This window comes from Sceloporus occidentalis, unplaced genomic scaffold (genome assembly GCF_023333645.1).
Source record: "Sceloporus occidentalis isolate IW3139 unplaced genomic scaffold, rSceOcc1.0.p SCAF_121, whole genome shotgun sequence".
In the NCBI taxonomy this organism is placed as follows: Eukaryota; Metazoa; Chordata; class Lepidosauria; order Squamata; family Phrynosomatidae; genus Sceloporus; species Sceloporus occidentalis.
In genome coordinates, this window is record NW_028317101.1 from 2,682,955 (window position 1) to 2,701,095 (window position 18,141).

General features: G+C 38.4%; 1 protein-coding gene across 1 annotated transcript in view; it reads left to right on the forward strand.

Moving 5' to 3' along the window:
• The first annotated feature begins 12,963 nt into the window (after positions 1-12,963).
• The window catches only part of LOC149282212 (prolyl 3-hydroxylase 2-like), a 70,999-nt gene continuing 65,821 nt past the window's right edge, over positions 12,964-18,141 (forward strand). Inside the window, exon 1 of the mRNA XM_089498484.1 lies at positions 12,964-13,302. Coding sequence (XP_089354610.1) covers positions 12,976-13,302 — 327 coding nt within the window. The 5' untranslated portion in view covers positions 12,964-12,975. The remainder of the gene's footprint in view (positions 13,303-18,141) is intronic.

Below are 18,141 nucleotides of genomic sequence, written 5' to 3' on the forward strand. Positions count from 1 at the left end.
ACAAAAATATTGTAAGGACTTGGTGGCTTGCTAGAGGTGCTAGGAGGACATGGCGTGGCGGTACTGGGGAGAACAGTAGGCGCAGCACTAGTGGTGGTAGAGGTGGTGGTGGTTTTCCCTACAAAGGAATGAGATCGCTTTGGTTTGGGAAAACCCCTCTGAGTCTTGCTGCTAATTTGGCTCTGCTTGGTACCTTGCATGCTGCTCGTGGATGGGGAAGATGCTGCTTGGGGCAAAAGGCACTTCTTTTTACTGACTGGGCTAGTAGAAGTACTAGTTGTGCTACCCTTTAACTTTGAACGTGCTTCTGGTGCTTTAGGCTTTCCGTAAAAAACCATAGAGCTTGTGGGCCTAGCAGCCCTACTACTGCCTGCTTGTGGTGCCTTTCCTTTAGTTGATGATCCTTCAAGCAATGCTTCCCCAAATGATAAGCGAGAGCTTGGCCTACTTGGCCGACTAGACTGACGCAAAGGCTGCATCTTAGAACTGGTGGTGGTGGTGGTAGATGGAGCTTGTCCCTCCTTAGTCCCAAAAGGAGGATTCATTTCAAATTTTGTGTTGTGTGTGTAGTGTAGTGTTTAAAAAACTATATTAAAAAAAAGATTAAAAAAAAAAAGGAAAAAGAAATTAAAGACAAAAAAATTAGAGGAAGTTCTCTTCAGTGCTACTGCTTAAAAAGTAAAACTATGCACAACTGCACTGTGCTGTTGTGTGCAATCTGCCAAAGTGCTAAAGTTATTTAAATTATTAACTCAAGATTAACTATTTATATAACTAGCAGTATTTTATTTTTAATTTGAATTTACACGGGCCTAAGAGCTTAGCCTACTACTATGCTAAAGCTATATTTCCTTACTATAAATCTACCTCTAGGCAGACGCTCTCAAGCCCACTAAACTAAAGTGAGGTTAAATCAGATTCAGTATATGATTTATTAATTAATATTAAGTTATATAATATTAATAGATTAGAAATAATTACTTATATTGTGTATTATAGATAGAAGAATATAGATTAGGAATTAGAATTTAGAATTAGAATTACTTATATTATAGATTATGAATTACAATTTATATTATATATTTATAATATATTATAGATTAAGATTAAAGAAGATTAGAATTATTTTAGTACTACAGCTAGTAGCTTGAAGCTTTGCTTAGTACAGTTGTTGTAATCACACAGTCAATCTTTCTTCAAAAGAAATTAGAATAGAAAATAAAATGTAAGAGCAAAACAGTTATCTTCATTGCTTGCTGAACAAAAACACACAGCACTTATGCGGCTGCACTCACTAGCCCAACAAGTTCACTTCACTGATGGACTGAGGTGAGCAAAACACTAAGGGTACTTTTAATAAAATTAAAATAAAATGTAAAATAAATGAGAAAATCTTTGCAAAACAGTTAACGTCACTGCTTGCTGATCAAAAAAGAACACAGCACTTATGCGGCTGCACTCACTAGCCCAACAAGTTCACTTCACTGATGGACTGAGGTGAGCAAAACACAAGAAATAAAATTAAATATTATTAATTAAGAAAAATTGACTTGGTCTCTTGCTGTTGCTAAAACAAAGCACAAACTATAGAGCTGCAGCACCAGTACTAATAAGATTAGCTGAACTATACGCTAGTAGTAATTAATTATTAATTTTATTTATAGCTAATTAACTATTAAGCTAGCTAAAATGAATTATATAATATTACTAATATAATGATTTTAGATTAGACACTAGTAGATGTCTTGAATGTCTACAGTCCACTCTACACTAGTATACCATAGTATATAATATATATATGACTGACAAATATATATAATATTATAAATTAATGTACTATTCAATTATTATATATTCTATTAAATTATTATTTATAAATTCTATTATTTAATTTATCTAACTGAGGACAGGACAGGCAGTAGGCACTAGTGTCAGCCCAGGGCAAGGGCACCCCAGTGCCACTGAGGCACTGGGTGCACTGTCAACTCAACAGCACTACACAGTTGATGACAGAAGCACTGGAAAAAAATTAAAACTGAAGTGAGGAAGAATACACTGTGAGAAATGGCAGGCTGAGGCTTACCAGTCTCACACAGAACAGAACAATCTCTCTGTAACGCTCGGATGCAGCACAGCAGTGTTGCCAAAGCAGTCACAGCGAAAAATGAATGGATCTCTCAGGCAAGCTCTGGTCTTATAAAGGCGCTTTCAGAATTCAAAAAACAGCAGCACAGGCATTGGACGAGACCCGTAGCGTGACGTCACAAGAGTGAGCTGATTGGACAGACGAGATCAGCTCACTCCTGTTTAAAATTTTGGCGGCTGCGCGGCGAAAACGAATTCGATTCTTCGTGGTTGTGAGTCTTCGTCTTCGTCTACGTTTTGCCGGCACTGTATTCTGTTCTACGTTCCTTCGGAACGAACCAAAAAAACAGCCTCTTCGTGCTCATTTTCATGTTCGCCTGAAGACGAATGAGCAAGTCTAGTTGAAACTATATTGATCTGTTAAAAATCTTTCCATACTCCATTTAATCCACTGCCCTTCTACTGACAAACTCTGACCTAATCAAGCAATTATATATCTGTCTACATTGATAACAAAAATTAAATTCATTGCATTCTGGAAGACAGCCAGAACATTACACAGTCAGTAGGACATCACGGCATAGCTTTTGGTCCAAGTGTCATTTTCTATTCATCATTGGATAATTGGGAAAGCTTTATGTAAAGATTCAGTTGATCAAATAGTAACCTTTTAAAGCTGGTTGCTAAAAATTACCTTCAGGGGGTCAATGTTTGCAGATTCACTTTTCCAATTTCCTCATCAAACAATATTTTATATTCATATATTGGTCACTTTGCATGCCTATTGTTATTGGTTATTTGTATCACTTCTCATAAACCTATAAATCATACATGTCAGATGTTTCTAGGTTTGAGATGGCTACCCTTGCTTGTTGCTTCTTTTACTTCTTCACTACCTCCACTGATCTCAGACTGTCATCATGATTTACACTGATTTTACCCTCTCATCCTAAAATTGGTTCTGCTCACTCTGTTTGCTTTTGCAGGCAGGGGTATTATAGCCGGAGAGGAGATCATCTGGTCTCCCTTGACTTGCCCATGGAGCTGTAAAATCAATGAAGGTCTGTGCTACAAAACTCCTTCCTATGTCCAACATGGCCTCCTCACAATGTTCTGAAGGTGAACCTCTGGTTAAGGTAGGTGTGCAGTCGAGGCCCCATCCCTCCCCACCTTCAGCCACTACCATGATTGACATTAGATACAATGGGGGTTTGATATGAATTCTTACAGTATTTTTTATTTTATGTCTTCTACGTCCCCCGATAGACTTTATGGTATAGGTGGTTCACAGCTGCATCCGCTAACAACTGCAGTTATACTTCTGAATGCCAGATATACAATATATAGAACAACAAATAGCTGATTTTACCCAGAGTATCTTTAATCGGGCACAATCAAGAACACATTCCATCTATATAACTGAAAGAGTTCTGCAATGATCCAAAAAGAATGTCAAAACCAGCAAACTTCCAGCCTGAGTAACAATGCAGACTGTCTCTTAATAACAAACTCTGAGGAGCAGATATTCTTAACTTAACAAAATAACTAATAATAGATAAAGCTCTTGAGTAAAATGTATAGTTATCAGAGATCTATAAAACTTCCACACTGCCTTTCATTCTACTACCTAAACAAATGGGATGCCAAAGGAACTATAGTCAAATTGTGTGCTAATTGTACTAACTGCCTAAACCTTTACAAAATCAGTTTACTATACTCTGTATCACATTTGAAGGTTGATTATATTTAGTTATAGCTCGGTATACACTCCAGTGAGCATGTCAATGTTCTGCCAAAAGTCAGTGAATCGCCCCCTGTCTTGTTTTTTAATGCAAGGTGTGTAAATTTATGCTTTAATATATATATATATATATATATATATATATATATATATATATATTAAAGCATAAATTTACACACCTTGCATTATTATATATTCTATCAGCCTAAGGTATCAGCATCAGTCCCAGCCCTAAAATGTCTCGCTTTTTATGGCTAGGTAAACTATGTTCTTGGTGCGTACACTTGCTTGCTAACCACTTTCTTTGTGTTTATCTTATACACAGCTGGTACTACACCAACTATATTCAACTAAGTACACAAACAATATTAGCAGTAACGATAATTATTTCAAAATTTAGCAAATTGACTTCCGACAGCTTCAATTCAATGACAGAACAGCAATTGATGTTATGTTTATCAACTTACATAAACAGATGTGGCATTAGTAGTTTAGCCTGTTATTGCTATTCCCAATACTAATATCTTCGGAGGATTCCAATATCGGTGAATTGCCAGTTCCAGGTGCTAATTAAACATTATGCGTTGGATTAACAGTTAGTGTAATAGTCAGATACTCCTCCCTGAGTCTTCATAGCCAAGTATCTGGTGCGTGCTAAGACTCAGCAAGATTCCAGCTAAGCACCATTTACTTGGAATATGCTCTTCACAGTGGTAAAACTAATCACATCTCTTTAAGGATTTGAGACATGCCAGAAATGCTGACTTGCAGTGCCTATTTTTTATTAACCTTTCAATTATATTCTCGAAGATGCATTAAGTTTTTGTGATTATGTAGTTAATTGGCCTGCACTGATTGTTCAGGGGCTGCATACCGAATGTGTTGGTCCCATGCCACGACTATTCTCTTCAATTTAATACAACGAATGAGCAATAATGCTAATCTCACACACAGAATACAGGATGTCACACAGTGAGATTGTGTGTGTGTGTTTGTATATATATATATATATATATATATATATACACATTTGGATTTTGGAGGATTTAGCCCATGCTCTGCGCAGATTTTCCTGTACACAATTCCAGCAAGGATGGAGGTTGTGCCGTTCAATATATATATATATATCCAAGTGTCATTGTAGCAAACTGGACATAAGCTTTTAGTGAAAACTACAAAGCCTTTATGACAGATATTTTAGGGACAGGAGTTTGAAGCAAATGCAGTCCAACTATCCCTTTTTTTGTGGGACAAGTGTGATTTGCAGACACTGTCCCACTGAGCCGTGCCACTGCTTTGGTGTGAAGTGGTAATCATGGGCAAGTTGGGGTAATCATGAGCATATTCCCTGACTGGCCCAGTAAACTGTAGAAATGCAGCAGAGGCCTTAATCAGAGCACCTCAAATCCTATTAAAGTGGATCACTGGGATCTAGCATCATATGACTTCTACAGAGGTCTGTACCTAGCTGACATGGCCTCCATACCTCCATAGTATCTTGTACTCAGAGCTGACATCCATCTGAGGTGAAGCACTAGGGTGGCCCAGCGGTCAGTATTTGACCGACTTGACAGTTTTTAAATGTCCAGCTGGTTACTGGTTATATAGACAGCCAGTCTTTGAAGAGAGGTGGCTGATTTGCGACAGGTTGGCGTCCCCTTTAAGAGCTGACATATATACTGTAACAGCTTGCAGCTTGTAAAGGCATACTATGTTACGGCTACAGTTTGAATTTGGCAAACCAAAGGGCTAAAAACGAACCAGGGAAGCTGCATTCATTTTTTTATTGAGATTGAGGATGATATTGTTCAGACTTTGCATAGTACAAGACATTCTCTTAAAACATATGACAATTAATGCATGTAGTGTCCCATAGTAGATCCCCGCCTCGAACACTAGCCTTAATGTCCTGTAAAACTGCAGATCAATAATATTAACAATTATGTTGGGCTTCGAAACCCCTTTTTTTTTTTTTTTTTTGCTGTTAGCTTCCTATAGTGCTCCAAAAGTTCAAATGAAGTCCTGATACCGTGTACAGACTCCAAACAAGTTATAAAAAGATTGAACAGCACAAAGTTTGAAGCCACTTGTATTTCATATAGTAACATTACTGATTTTTGACTGGTCTTTTAAAACAAAAAAGCCATGTGACAAGAGTGCTTCCTCACTGTCAGTACTTGTTCTAACAGAAATAAAAACAATGGCCTGTGTGCTGCCCTTGAGCCCTTGTGAGTTATCTGGCCTGATTTATATAGCTCATTTCAATATGACGCAACATGGGCTACAACTGTTAAAAGGACAGTAGTATTAGCAAGTTGATCTAGGGAGTAATCTGATTACCACTATGGAATCAAGAAGGAATTTTTCCCCTGTTGTGGCATAATTGGTAATTGCCCCAAATACGGTTTTTGTTGCCTTATTTGGATCAACTTTTGAACTTCAGAAGTGGGTATGTGTGAAAGGTTGAACTTGATGGTCTGAAGTCTTTTCTCAACCTACTATACTATACTATATTAACATTTAGGTGCAACCTCTCACACCTTATGCATAGTGCCCAGATGAAGCTTATCTCAGAGTCATCCGGCCTGATTTATATAGTACATTTCAATATGACACAACATGGGCTACAACTGTTAAAAGGACAGTAGTATTAAAAAGTTTATCCAGGGAGTAATCTGATTGCCACTATGGAATCAAGAAGGATTGTTTCCCCTGTTGTGGCATAATTGGTAGTTGTCCCAAGTAGGGTTTTTTGCCTTATTTTGGATCAACTTTAGAACTTTAGAAGTGGGTATGTGTGAAAGGTTGAACTTGATGAACGGAAGTCTTTTTTCAACCTACTTTACTATATTAACATTTAGGTGCAACCTCTCCAACCTTATGCATAGTGCCCAGATTAAGCTTATTTTGTGGTGCCATAGGAGGGTCCAAAGTCTCAGTGATATAGTTAGATCATTGGGTAAGACTGCCTGTATTCTCTAGACACTGTGTGTTTTGGTCGCCATCCAACAAGAATTTGGTCCCATTATATAGTTAAATATCATAACATTAGAACTGTTTCCAGGCTAATGTATATCATTAATTCTACCATCAGCATAAGGCCTAAGCCTCACATAAATAGACCTGTATATGGACCCCTTGCCCATGTCTTATTCAGCGTAGCCCATGTACGTGTAAACCTCCACAAGGCTATTCCACCCTCTCAGTGAAGAAATAATTTCCTAATATTTTATCTGAACCTTTAACTCTCTGGTATTAATTTATTTTTAGTGTAATATTTAGTTATTTATATAGCATGTCTGTGGCTTGGATGTGATATAAAAACATGTTATTTCACTGGGGGATGGTCTCAGCCAATATCTTGGAATATATTGGAATATTAATTGTCTTGCTTCATAGTTTTGAGTCTCACATGATCACCATAATTGTTTCTTTTAGAGTAAAAAGTAAATGTTCTACTGGTGCGTTTCTGAAGTTGCCCAGATCACTTTACATTCATTCATTGTTTACATTACAGTTATCCTGCTTTTTATAGTTATGCATCCATATTTACCCATAACTGTCATGAGGTGGCAGTCTTCCACTATGTGACAGCCATAACTGCCCTACATTAAGGAACCTGATGGGTTGCATGAAGCTTAGATCTTTTTTGTCTGTATGGTAATAAACTTGTACATCAATATCCTGTACCTCAATCTTGAAATCCTACTTAAAGGAATTATAAAGTTTCAATAATGAAAGGCTACTATTTTTTATCCATATTGCTAAAATGACCGTTTTAATGAATGCAATTAAAAATGCCATCCCCACATAAAGAGACTAGTGACTCTCCCCCTTGCTTTCTTGTCATACAGAACCACGGATAGAGAGTCCTATGACATAAGAGTCCGGGAGCTATTTATATGGAATATATTGGGTTTGTTTGTTCACTTATTTAGATCACTCTTTCCCTATATATAGGTTGTAATTCCAGGGTATGTTTATCTGGGGATGGTATTTTGGATTGTATTATTATGGTTGGTTTAGAAATATAGACTAAAAGTTAATTTTTAAAGAGATCACACAGTATTAGTCTTTATTTTTTGGGGGTTAACCCCTAGTGTATCTCCTTGGACAATAGGTGATATATATATATTCAAATTGTTGAAATAATTTATGAAAATATGGGAAATTTCTGTTTTTGAAAATGACCAGAAACATTGAAGATACCTACATTGAAGATAACAATTTTTAATCAAATTGTAATGGGATATTAATAAATTGCTCTACACAATTGATGAATCTGATTATAGATTGTAAAAAAACAAAATGTACTTGATGTGAAATAACACTTATATTCTCATAAATTCACACTAGATTTTCAGGATTTGGAAATATTTTAAAAGGAAGTTGATATAACAAAAACACCAAAAATTCCTTAGAGATCACTGTGACTTTTCTTTGGATAATATTTTCACTCATTTACATGGTAGGAGAAAGAATATATCACCAAATAGTTACATGAGTGTTACAAATGTCAAATATAAAAGAAATCAATCCATCACAATCAGACACAGTCCATTCTAATCCCCCTCCATGCAAATATCAATCAGAAAGAATCATCACATTTAAGGTTATCACAGAAAGGAAGAAAATCATTATTATTTACCACTTAAAGGCAAATTTGCCTGGATTAAAGATATCAATTCAGAATTTTTTTACAATAAACAGAAAGAAAAAAAAGTCAAAACAAAGAAGGCTACACATGCAGGAAAAAGAATGTATCAGCAATTTAGAAGTTTTGATTGATGAACAAGAGAAAACAGAAGGCATCTATACAGGGCTTAGGACCCCGAGTCCATATACCCGTCCATTTTCAGAATCCCCAGCAGTAGAACTGTTTGTAAAAAGTATTGACATTGAATGTCTAAATTCGGCACAGATACATATTCCAAGAATTTGTCTAAAGACAAGTTGAAAGCATTAGATGCGCTACGCTCTGATAAAAATGTCATTATAAAAAAGATAAGATAATAAAATGAATAAGCCCTATCATACAACGGAGTGTTACAGTAAAACCAAACATGGGCCCGTTATAGGTGAGGTCCACAAGCATAACTCCAGTACCCAAGGTGGTTCATAGGGAACCAATGCCTAGCACAGGAAACTTAACCCTGAAGAAGGTTAGTTCAAATAGCACAGTGACCCTTTCCCACTAAAATGTTTGTTGAAGAATCAGCAGTGTCAAAACAAAGATTTTGTTTTGGAATGAAGGTCGTTGTGACATTGGAAACAGTGATTGTGATTGGTCTCTTCTTTGTTGACTACAATTCATTGGGTTTTTGGCAGAACTTCTCACCAGGTCTGGTCTTGGCAGTAGTGTGGTGCACTGACTGTCCACTGTACAGATGTAGAACCTGAAGACAAAATCTATAGATCAGAGAAGGTCTGGAAAACTTAAAGGAGAATAGGAGCAGGTATTGAGGGTCTGATTTAAATTTAAATGACTAGTCAGTATGAATAGGTAGGGAAAGTGTTTGATGGTCTGAGCAGTCTGGATGTCCACATCCTGGGAAGTAACACAACAAAATCCATAGCAGGTCTATATTAAATGGGCATTCTGATAGCTGAGTCACATTAGCAATACTTCTTTTTTATCTGGGAAATACAAGGAGGGATTTATCTGGATTCTCTTTTTCACTTCATTCCCCTATCCCTTAGAACCTTGGCTTGCATGAGATTTGCTCAGCCAAAAAAGGGGTTCATCACGTATACTTTACTTACTGCCATCCAGTTGCAGCAATAGAGATCCAGGGTATCTAATGAGTCACTTCAATTGATCCAAGCAACCATGAGAAAATTTGATAATGGAGGAGGTATCATTTTTATAAAGAAAGTTTTTTTTTTTACTTAGTTCACTTAAACCCGTTTGTGACCAGCGACGAATCATCATGAAAAGATAGAGGACCAATGATGTACCTAGTACAGCCAATCACACAGATACAGTTAAATGCTTGTAAGTACTCTGTTCTCTTCCCTTCTCCTGCTGAATATGGTTTAAAAAAAAGCCCTACAAATATAATTTGTGTGGGTTCACCAAATGAAAAAGAGAGAAAGAGGGTTAAAGAAAGACATAGCATAAACACAAAAAATGCTATGGTCCTGTATCGTAAAAAAGCCCTGTTTTTGAAGAGGTACATACTCTATGCATTGTACATTGGTGGGGCTGTATGGTGCACAGGAGAGTCACTTTAAAGCATTATTGGCATTGTTGAATTATCCCTTTAATAGCCCAGAATTTGTAAAAAAAAAAAAAAAATACTTGCACATACTTTGATTTGTGTAGAAAGAGCAGAGATTTGGACAGAAGACATCCCATTCTTGATGTTCAGAGGAATGTTTGCAGAAGCTTTTATTGGCACATGCTCTTCGTTTATTTATGTTTGCAGACAGCTGAAAATTTTCCTTTCACAAGCCAAATTAACTGCATCTAAACCATGATTTGGGATTCTCTTTGGTTTCTGCCAACAACCCGGACTTGGCAACTAATGAGATGACTGTACCTAATGGAAAACAGAAAGAGTACTCACGTAATATGCCCATATTAAAGGATATTTAGCAGGACACTTTCAAAATTAAAAGCTAGCATTTATGCCTCCTGGCTTCCTAATACACCTCATCTCCCTTCAAACCCCATGTGGAATACAAGATGTTTGCTAACTCATTTTGAAATGTTTACAAAAAAAATCTTATAATTCCAAATTGAGAAATTAAGATGCTTCTCCAAGATCAAGTCAATGAAGAAACCCCAATATTTATTGGAAAGAAGTGTTGATAGCTTTTTTTCTCTCCAAAATGTAAATTTACTAATTTACTAAAAAGTACTAATGTATAACTCTGTAACAGTTAGCAGCAGCATTGGCATTGCTGCATTCATTTCACATTAAAGAATGAATGGGGAAACGGCAGCTGCTCAGACTCTATATTTGTTGATGCCAGACGAGCCCCCTGCCGGCGACCAATAGAGTCGCTCTTACAGACCTTTAAATCCTGGCGCCAAAGCCGGGTTTTCCACTTAGTGATTCCCCGCCATGATGATTCTGGTTAGAGCGCTAAGAATCTATTTTTCTCCCACTATTAGCTTTTTCTCCCTTGTGGATTCCCATATTAACCCCTGCTATACTATGAAAGACATAAGATAGGCTAGAGGCAGTGACTTGTATTGGGGAAGGGACCAGGGAGATTAGCTAGAGATATTCAAGGAGATATTTAATAGGCTAACATGAAGAAACAAAGATTCCTCGTGTTGTGCCTCTTCGTCTTTGTCTAGGTTTATCGGGCCGCCATATTCATGTGTTTGTTATTAAGTTTGACAAATGAAAATGCAACATTCGTGTTCATTTTCATGTTCTCCTGTATACGAATGCACACATCTACTTATTATAAACATAAGCCAATACTTGGCTACTTACACCAGGATAATACTTTTAAACTCTGTCTGTGGATGAAAGGGTTACATTTCATCTGAAGCACTATTTTGGCCATCCTAATTTGTTCGGTCATTTCATCTGCAAAGGAAAAACTATCCCATTCCAGAATAAACATTCATCTATCTGATGCATGTTTACAACAATTTCTTTCATTAGTCCGAAAAACCCATCCACTATTACATTCCCATATGTACAGATCTTCTTTGTAATATGTGTGATGTAAATAAGAGTTTAAGGTTTTTTTAACCAGCTGTGGCTGCACGTAATGTCTGGAGCTATTATTAAATATATATGTATCCACATGTGAATATTATGTGCCTTGTAACTAATATGTTTCTCAAATATATCACAATCAAAGACAAATTTGAACGGTTCACGTACTAGATTAAGGGTACACAACTGCAATATTCTGGGGCCAAAACCTTTGAAGGTTAACATAATGTAACACCGTGTTTTAATGCAAAAGCATTCTTGCTGTTTCTCTGGTCTGCAAAAAAAAAATGACTAGCCCTAAGCAGTTGTGATGGGCAAGATGGTGTGTAACCAAGCCAGACCTCAAGCTGGCTTGTGGAGATGGCACACAAGCTAGGGTGTAACTAGAAAGCAGAGCAAAAATTGCCCCGGGGCCCCCAACTTTACAGCAGGCCTGTGCCATCATTGCCCTCAAACAACTCGTCTGTGCCTTCTTTGCCCCTTGCCCCCCCCCCGCTTCCAACATACACTCTGGGATGGTTGCACGCCTGTCCATATCGCTACTAGAAGGCTCTGCGGTTGCTATAACCCTTGTCTACCAGGACACCTGTAATTGTGGACTGCTTACCACCCAACATAGCCATTTATAAGTAATTAGTTGTCTTTCAAAGCCTTACTGGTTTTGGGATCTTCCTTTAGCACATAGAAAAATAATTTGTTGGCAGATCAGACCCAACCAGCCAATCCCCTGATGATAGCGTAGTGATAACAACGGTGAAATGCACAAAGGATTAATTATATTCGATTTAGTGAGGTTTGTTATTTGTCCCTCTTGATATATTAGGTCATGAATACTATATACAAAGTCAATAGACACATCAGAGCCATTATACAGGACTGTTGGATTCTGCACCTGAGGTTATAGGACTAATAAGCAACCACTAGCGATGGAGGTTTCACGTGATTAACGTGCATTGATCTCTATTTTAGTTGCGTCTTAATAAATGTTACTTTTTATCAGATAGGATTCATTCTTTTGAAAGAGTTTATATAAACATGCATACACTTTGACCAGTATAGTAGGATAACATTATGAGTGGGTATATATATATACTGTATGTATATATATATATATATATATATATATATATATATATATATATATATATATAACCTCCATCCCCTGCTTATGGCTGTGTAGCCTGCAGGATAGGTGTAAATGCCCCCCTGCTGGACTACTCCAATAGTACTACTGCTGTTATTGTGGACTCCTCCTAAAACTCGTGCGTACGCCTTTAAGATCTGCCGGCTGCCGGAGTCTCGGTGAGTCAGAGCTGCACATGGTGCTCAGAGGAGAAGCATAGGACCCCTTTACTACTGTGGGAGTGGGATCAGAGCCGAGCCATGATCTGGAAGGGGCTGTGTGTCCTGTTCCTGTTGCCCCTGCTGCCCTCTAGCAGTCAGCGGGGTGTGGAGCCTTATGACCTGATGTATGACAGTGGGATAGAAGCGTATTACAGGAACGACTACCAGAAAGTGGTGGACTTTATGGAAAACGCTATCAGCAGCTACACTACGCTGAGGCAAACTAAGATCACATGCAGGTTGGACTGCAGGGACAAGTATCCTTTGGAGCTGCAGCCCAGAGATTGGGATGTGAGCTTTTTCAGTGCCATGCTGGCCAGAGCGGCTTGCGTGAACCGGTGCGAGGAGAGCATACTGGGGGCAGTGTCCAGACACAGGGTCAGCGAGGACATCAAGAGTGAATTCTACAGGAGAGTTCCCTACAACTTCCTACAGAGGGCGTACTTCAAGGTGAGGCTGGACTCCTTTGTGTGGTCAGCGCCGAGCCTATTACACAACTGGCTGCTGTAACTCGCATAACTTATACTCTCTATTACAATAAGATGCAGGTGAGGAGGATGTGCATCTGCTGGCAGGGAGCTGTGGTTGAAAGCTTTAACCCTTTATTCCCTAAAAGATTTCATAAAAGACACACCGCTTTTTGTTTATCCCCCCTGAATACCTATCTTTTTGCATGCCATTATTTTTTTGTTCTTCATTCACTGAAGGTACTTAATGTGCCTAAAGCGTACCAACTTTTTTAAAGTGGTAGGAGGCAGTGAGTAGAGGTAATACGGGTCAACTAATAAACTAGTTCATTAAGGTCACTTCTTGCTATTAGTTATGATTCAACTGTACCTGTGTTTGGAAACAAACATGATAATGCTTTGTGGATACACGTGTATGTAACAATTGTTGCAGTGGACTTCTTAAAGTTTGTTTCTTTATGTAAAAAAGTGCCATTGGTCATTCATTCCACATAATGAAAGGGTTAAATGTAAAATTCTGCAGCATTACTCCTTGGGTTATCCGTAGTTCCATTTGTACTTAACCAGTCATTTTTCATATCGGGATTGCTTTTGTAGAACAGTAATTGTGCTCGCATGTAACACTAGCAACTGTCATTTTAATTTAGCATCCTGCCTAAAAAGGGACTTAAGAATTAAACTAAGGAAAAGTATTTAAGTTATTAAGTTAAATGTTACTTTACTGAAATGTAAATGTAAGCATTATTATGTATTGTCTTGTATGGCGCCATCATATTCCGTAGCGCTGTACAATGGGTAAATAAGTTAAAAAAAATACTCAAGATATAGTCTATGCTTTTTCCCTATTGGTCAAGAGCTATTCTGTTGTATTAATATACTTTAGTCAACAGCTATCATGACTGTAATCATAAGCTTAGGATTTATTCAGGTTGAATGTTTTAAGGAAATTAAAATCCTGAGTAGGGAGCAGGTTGCTAGCCAAGCCTAAGCAAAAATTTTTGCAAACTTGTCAACCCTCCCCTTAGTTAATAGACCCCAAAGTGTTCTGTTAAGGACGCTTTTTGGTGTGCTAGGAAATGTCAGATCTTGAGTAGGAAACAGGTTGCTGGCCAAGACTTGCAGGGTGATTCTCAGCTTGCTGAAAGACTGCTCCTTGACAGCCTCACCTGATCCCCTGGACCATTTAGACTTTTTGTCCATCCCCAGGTGTCATTCCTGTGATAACACCACAGTTTTACACGCTGAAACTAACTTTTGCTTCCCTGTGCTATATTTGTTGTATGAATGGTTGATGGTCCTGCAACAGTGCAGTACTTTCATATGTATGAGTGTTTTGGTGTCTAAGATATATACTATTTTTAATATTATTGACTGTACACATGTTATACTTGTACATATTTGGTGGAACCCTTGATATTTGTGTTCTGGTTTGCATTGCAACAGGCCTTGTATATGATATGTATCAAACTTGTGCAAATGGGACAAATACGATTTGAATTAATTTTTCGTTTAGTTTTCTGTCTGTTCTTTTTTGGGCAACAGTCTCCCTGCCTTCTCTGCCAATTACTTCTGTGTCCCTGTGAATGGGAGTGTAAGAGAAAGTGAGTGAGAATGCGAAAGAGCCTGAGAGAATAAATGAGCGTGAGTGGAAAAAAAATGACAAAATTCAAACGAAAATCCTTAGGCAACCACTTGTGCCACCTTTCCACAACACGGCAAAGCTTTTTTCTACTTGCATGACAGAGGCTGCCTACACAGAACGTGTCTTTGATGTCGTAGCTTCTAGATGTATGTAAGAAGTCAGGGGTGGCCATAGGACCTTAAATCAAACTCCTGCATTTTCTGTTTTTCCAATTTGGGTAGCTTCATCCCAAGTGGTATATTGAAAAATGGCCCCTCTACAGGGCTTTGTTTCACCACTTTTACACAGAATGTAAAATTCTTAGCACGCTTCCATCAGTCTGTATAAATATACAAATTGCATTACGAAAACAATGTAGCCTAAAAAAAGACCAGCACATTTAGTAACCTTTTATTTTTCTTTTTAAGCTGTGCATGTGGGCCTAGTGTCATGAATGCCACTGGCGGCTGGATAGTGGACTCTAAAAAATGCCATAAACCAATGTGGAAAATATCTTTTTTTTGTGAAAAGGTTTGAGATTTGTTTTTCCAAATATTACACATTTTTCATGTTTTATGCTTTTGGCAAATCATTTTCTCTTCAGTTCAGATGGGTGCACATATAAACAGGACTTATTATTTTCCTGCTTAATAATATTTGACCCCTTCGTTGTTGCATAGCCCAGTACCCTGCTGATGCTTGTGTTTTGAAGCATATACACACCTTTTTGGGTACTGTATTATGGAATACACTAATAACTACCGTTTGTTGTTTTAGAACACATCTGTGAAACCAAAAAAATATGTTAATTTTTATAGTACAATATGTATAACATAAATATGTGTATCATTTAACAAAACAGTGTCTGTATGTTTTAAAAAGGATATATTGTTGTGAAATTGGTGTAATTTAGGACTGGACAGCTGCAAGCATTTGGTGGACCATCAATCCCATTACCCTGTTCCAGAGGTTGACTCTCTCCAAATGTGTCCCTACCGTTTCAGCTGACCTCTTCTGTGTTTCTGAGTCAGTGCTGCGCATCTTCTTTCTTCATCCAACGATTCAGAAAGTCTCCATTCTTTGCCCGCGTCTCCGTAGACAACTGTACATGGCCTTCCAGTGAATTGCCGCAAAAGCACAGAGCCTCAGGCCACAGAACGGCCATGTCCAGTTGTCCACGGAGAAGCAGAAGAAAGAAGACTTCTTGGAGCAGCAGACGAAGAAAGAAGACAGAGGGATGGGAGTTGGGTTCCAGCAATTACATTTTCCAGATACTATAGAGGCCAGTCTGGTTCTATGGAAGCTCCTTAGACCATGCCTGTCAGTCTTATGAATGCCATGTATCTTGAGTATCACACACACACACAAATCACTAATCACTGGAATGTATGTGAATAAGAGACAGCTGTGCAGAAGCTGTGGCGCTGGATGACTTTGGGAAAATCACTATTTTGTATTTTAACCCTTTCGGTGTCAGTGTAGAATAGAACACCTCGCTTTTGCAAGAACGCTCTAAAAGAGAGGTATCCGGGAACGAAGAAGTGCTTCTTTCTCCAAAGGGGGTACTGTAACCTTTGCTGACTTAATGCCTGTGTTGGAGGCATAACCCTATAGTAACTAAGTATGAAAAAGCTTCATAATATGTATCTTTTCCAGTCTTCCAGCCTTTATTTGTACAGCTGTTTGCTCTTAGAGGCATAACTATGATATATACTCTTCAGCAGTAGCAAAATTTAATTCAGCTATTTAAAGGAACAGCCCACTGCTCCAAACAGCCTCATCAATGATGAATGCATATTAAAGAACTTTGTAAGTACTTTAACCTAAAAAAACTACTTCCCATGATAAAATGCTGTCAGTTTAAAACCATACCATCAGAATGAAGGAACCTGATCACCCAGCTCCTCTTTACCTTCAATACATAATTTCTTTTGGTTTTGTTTTTAACCTGATCTCATATTGATACACATATTCAGTGTGGCTTTTTAAAAAGGTTTTAGTAGATTCATTTTCTGTAGGGTACATTGGAGAACTTATACCTAACACAATTGTCACGGGGTCAGGTAGCGAAGGAGGATCCAACTATGCAGATATGCACTGTTAGAGAAGTCCAGTAAACAGTCCGTGATCAAGGGCAATGGCAGGCAGCGAGGTGAAACGTATCCGAGGTCAAGGCAGGCAGATCAGAAGCAAAAACGGTTAAACAGGTCCGGGGTCGTAGGCAGGCAGAGAAGAATCGTGGTCAAATAACAGGCAAAGGTCGGTACACAAGGCAATAGAGAAATGGCAGGAAACAGCACACCCAAAAAGCATAACACTTTGAACGGGTAAAGACTGGGGATACAAATGGGGCTTAAATAGGTCGCGGCTGACGCGGACCTTCGACGCGTCATAACCGCGGTCCCGGCAGTACGCGTAGGGGACACGCTTGCACGTCCTCGGTGTGCAGGCGCGATCCCGGCTGAGGGTGTGGAGACAGGGCTGCCCTGCGGACGTCGGATCGTGGTTGGAGGCGGAGCGGTGACACTGATGTGTGCGCACGGCGTCGGCGGCAGTGACGGAGGTGCCGGGAACTGGCGAGCCGACGCGAGCGCCAAAGGTACGTGTCACGGCGGCGCACTTGACAACAATAATCAGGAAGGTATCTTTGGTTCCTAATAACACATTTTTATCACTTTGTACCAGGGTTGCTCTTTATCCAAAATCTCGCACTATTGATGCTGTTCACATACATTGACCAAAAGAAAGATAAGAATTCTAGTGATACCATCAATTCACATCAATTTCAATATGGGTTGCCACTTACTTTTTTTTTTTTAGTTGCCCTTTACAAAAACATTAATCGTGGTCTAATATTCTCCTTGTATTGCTTTTATTGGTTTCCTTCATTCTGCCACCATCCCTATCAGACTGTCTCCCAATACATTGTTTAGTGTCCCTAGATGCTCTTATTCTATTTTCCCCCATCTTTGTTGAATCCCTTTGTCATCTGTGCATTATCATAAACATCATCAGTCGACCTTGCATCTGGACAAAGACACCCTGAGATTACCCTGCAGTCTGTAAGCCACAACACCTACTTGTTATTTTTGCATCATGCCTGTGTATCTTGTACTGTATGGTCTCTACTGTGTCATTTCCCAGCTGTGGAGGTTGGGTCACTGCTGTGAGTTTTGAAGCCATAATGAAAATATTGAAAAA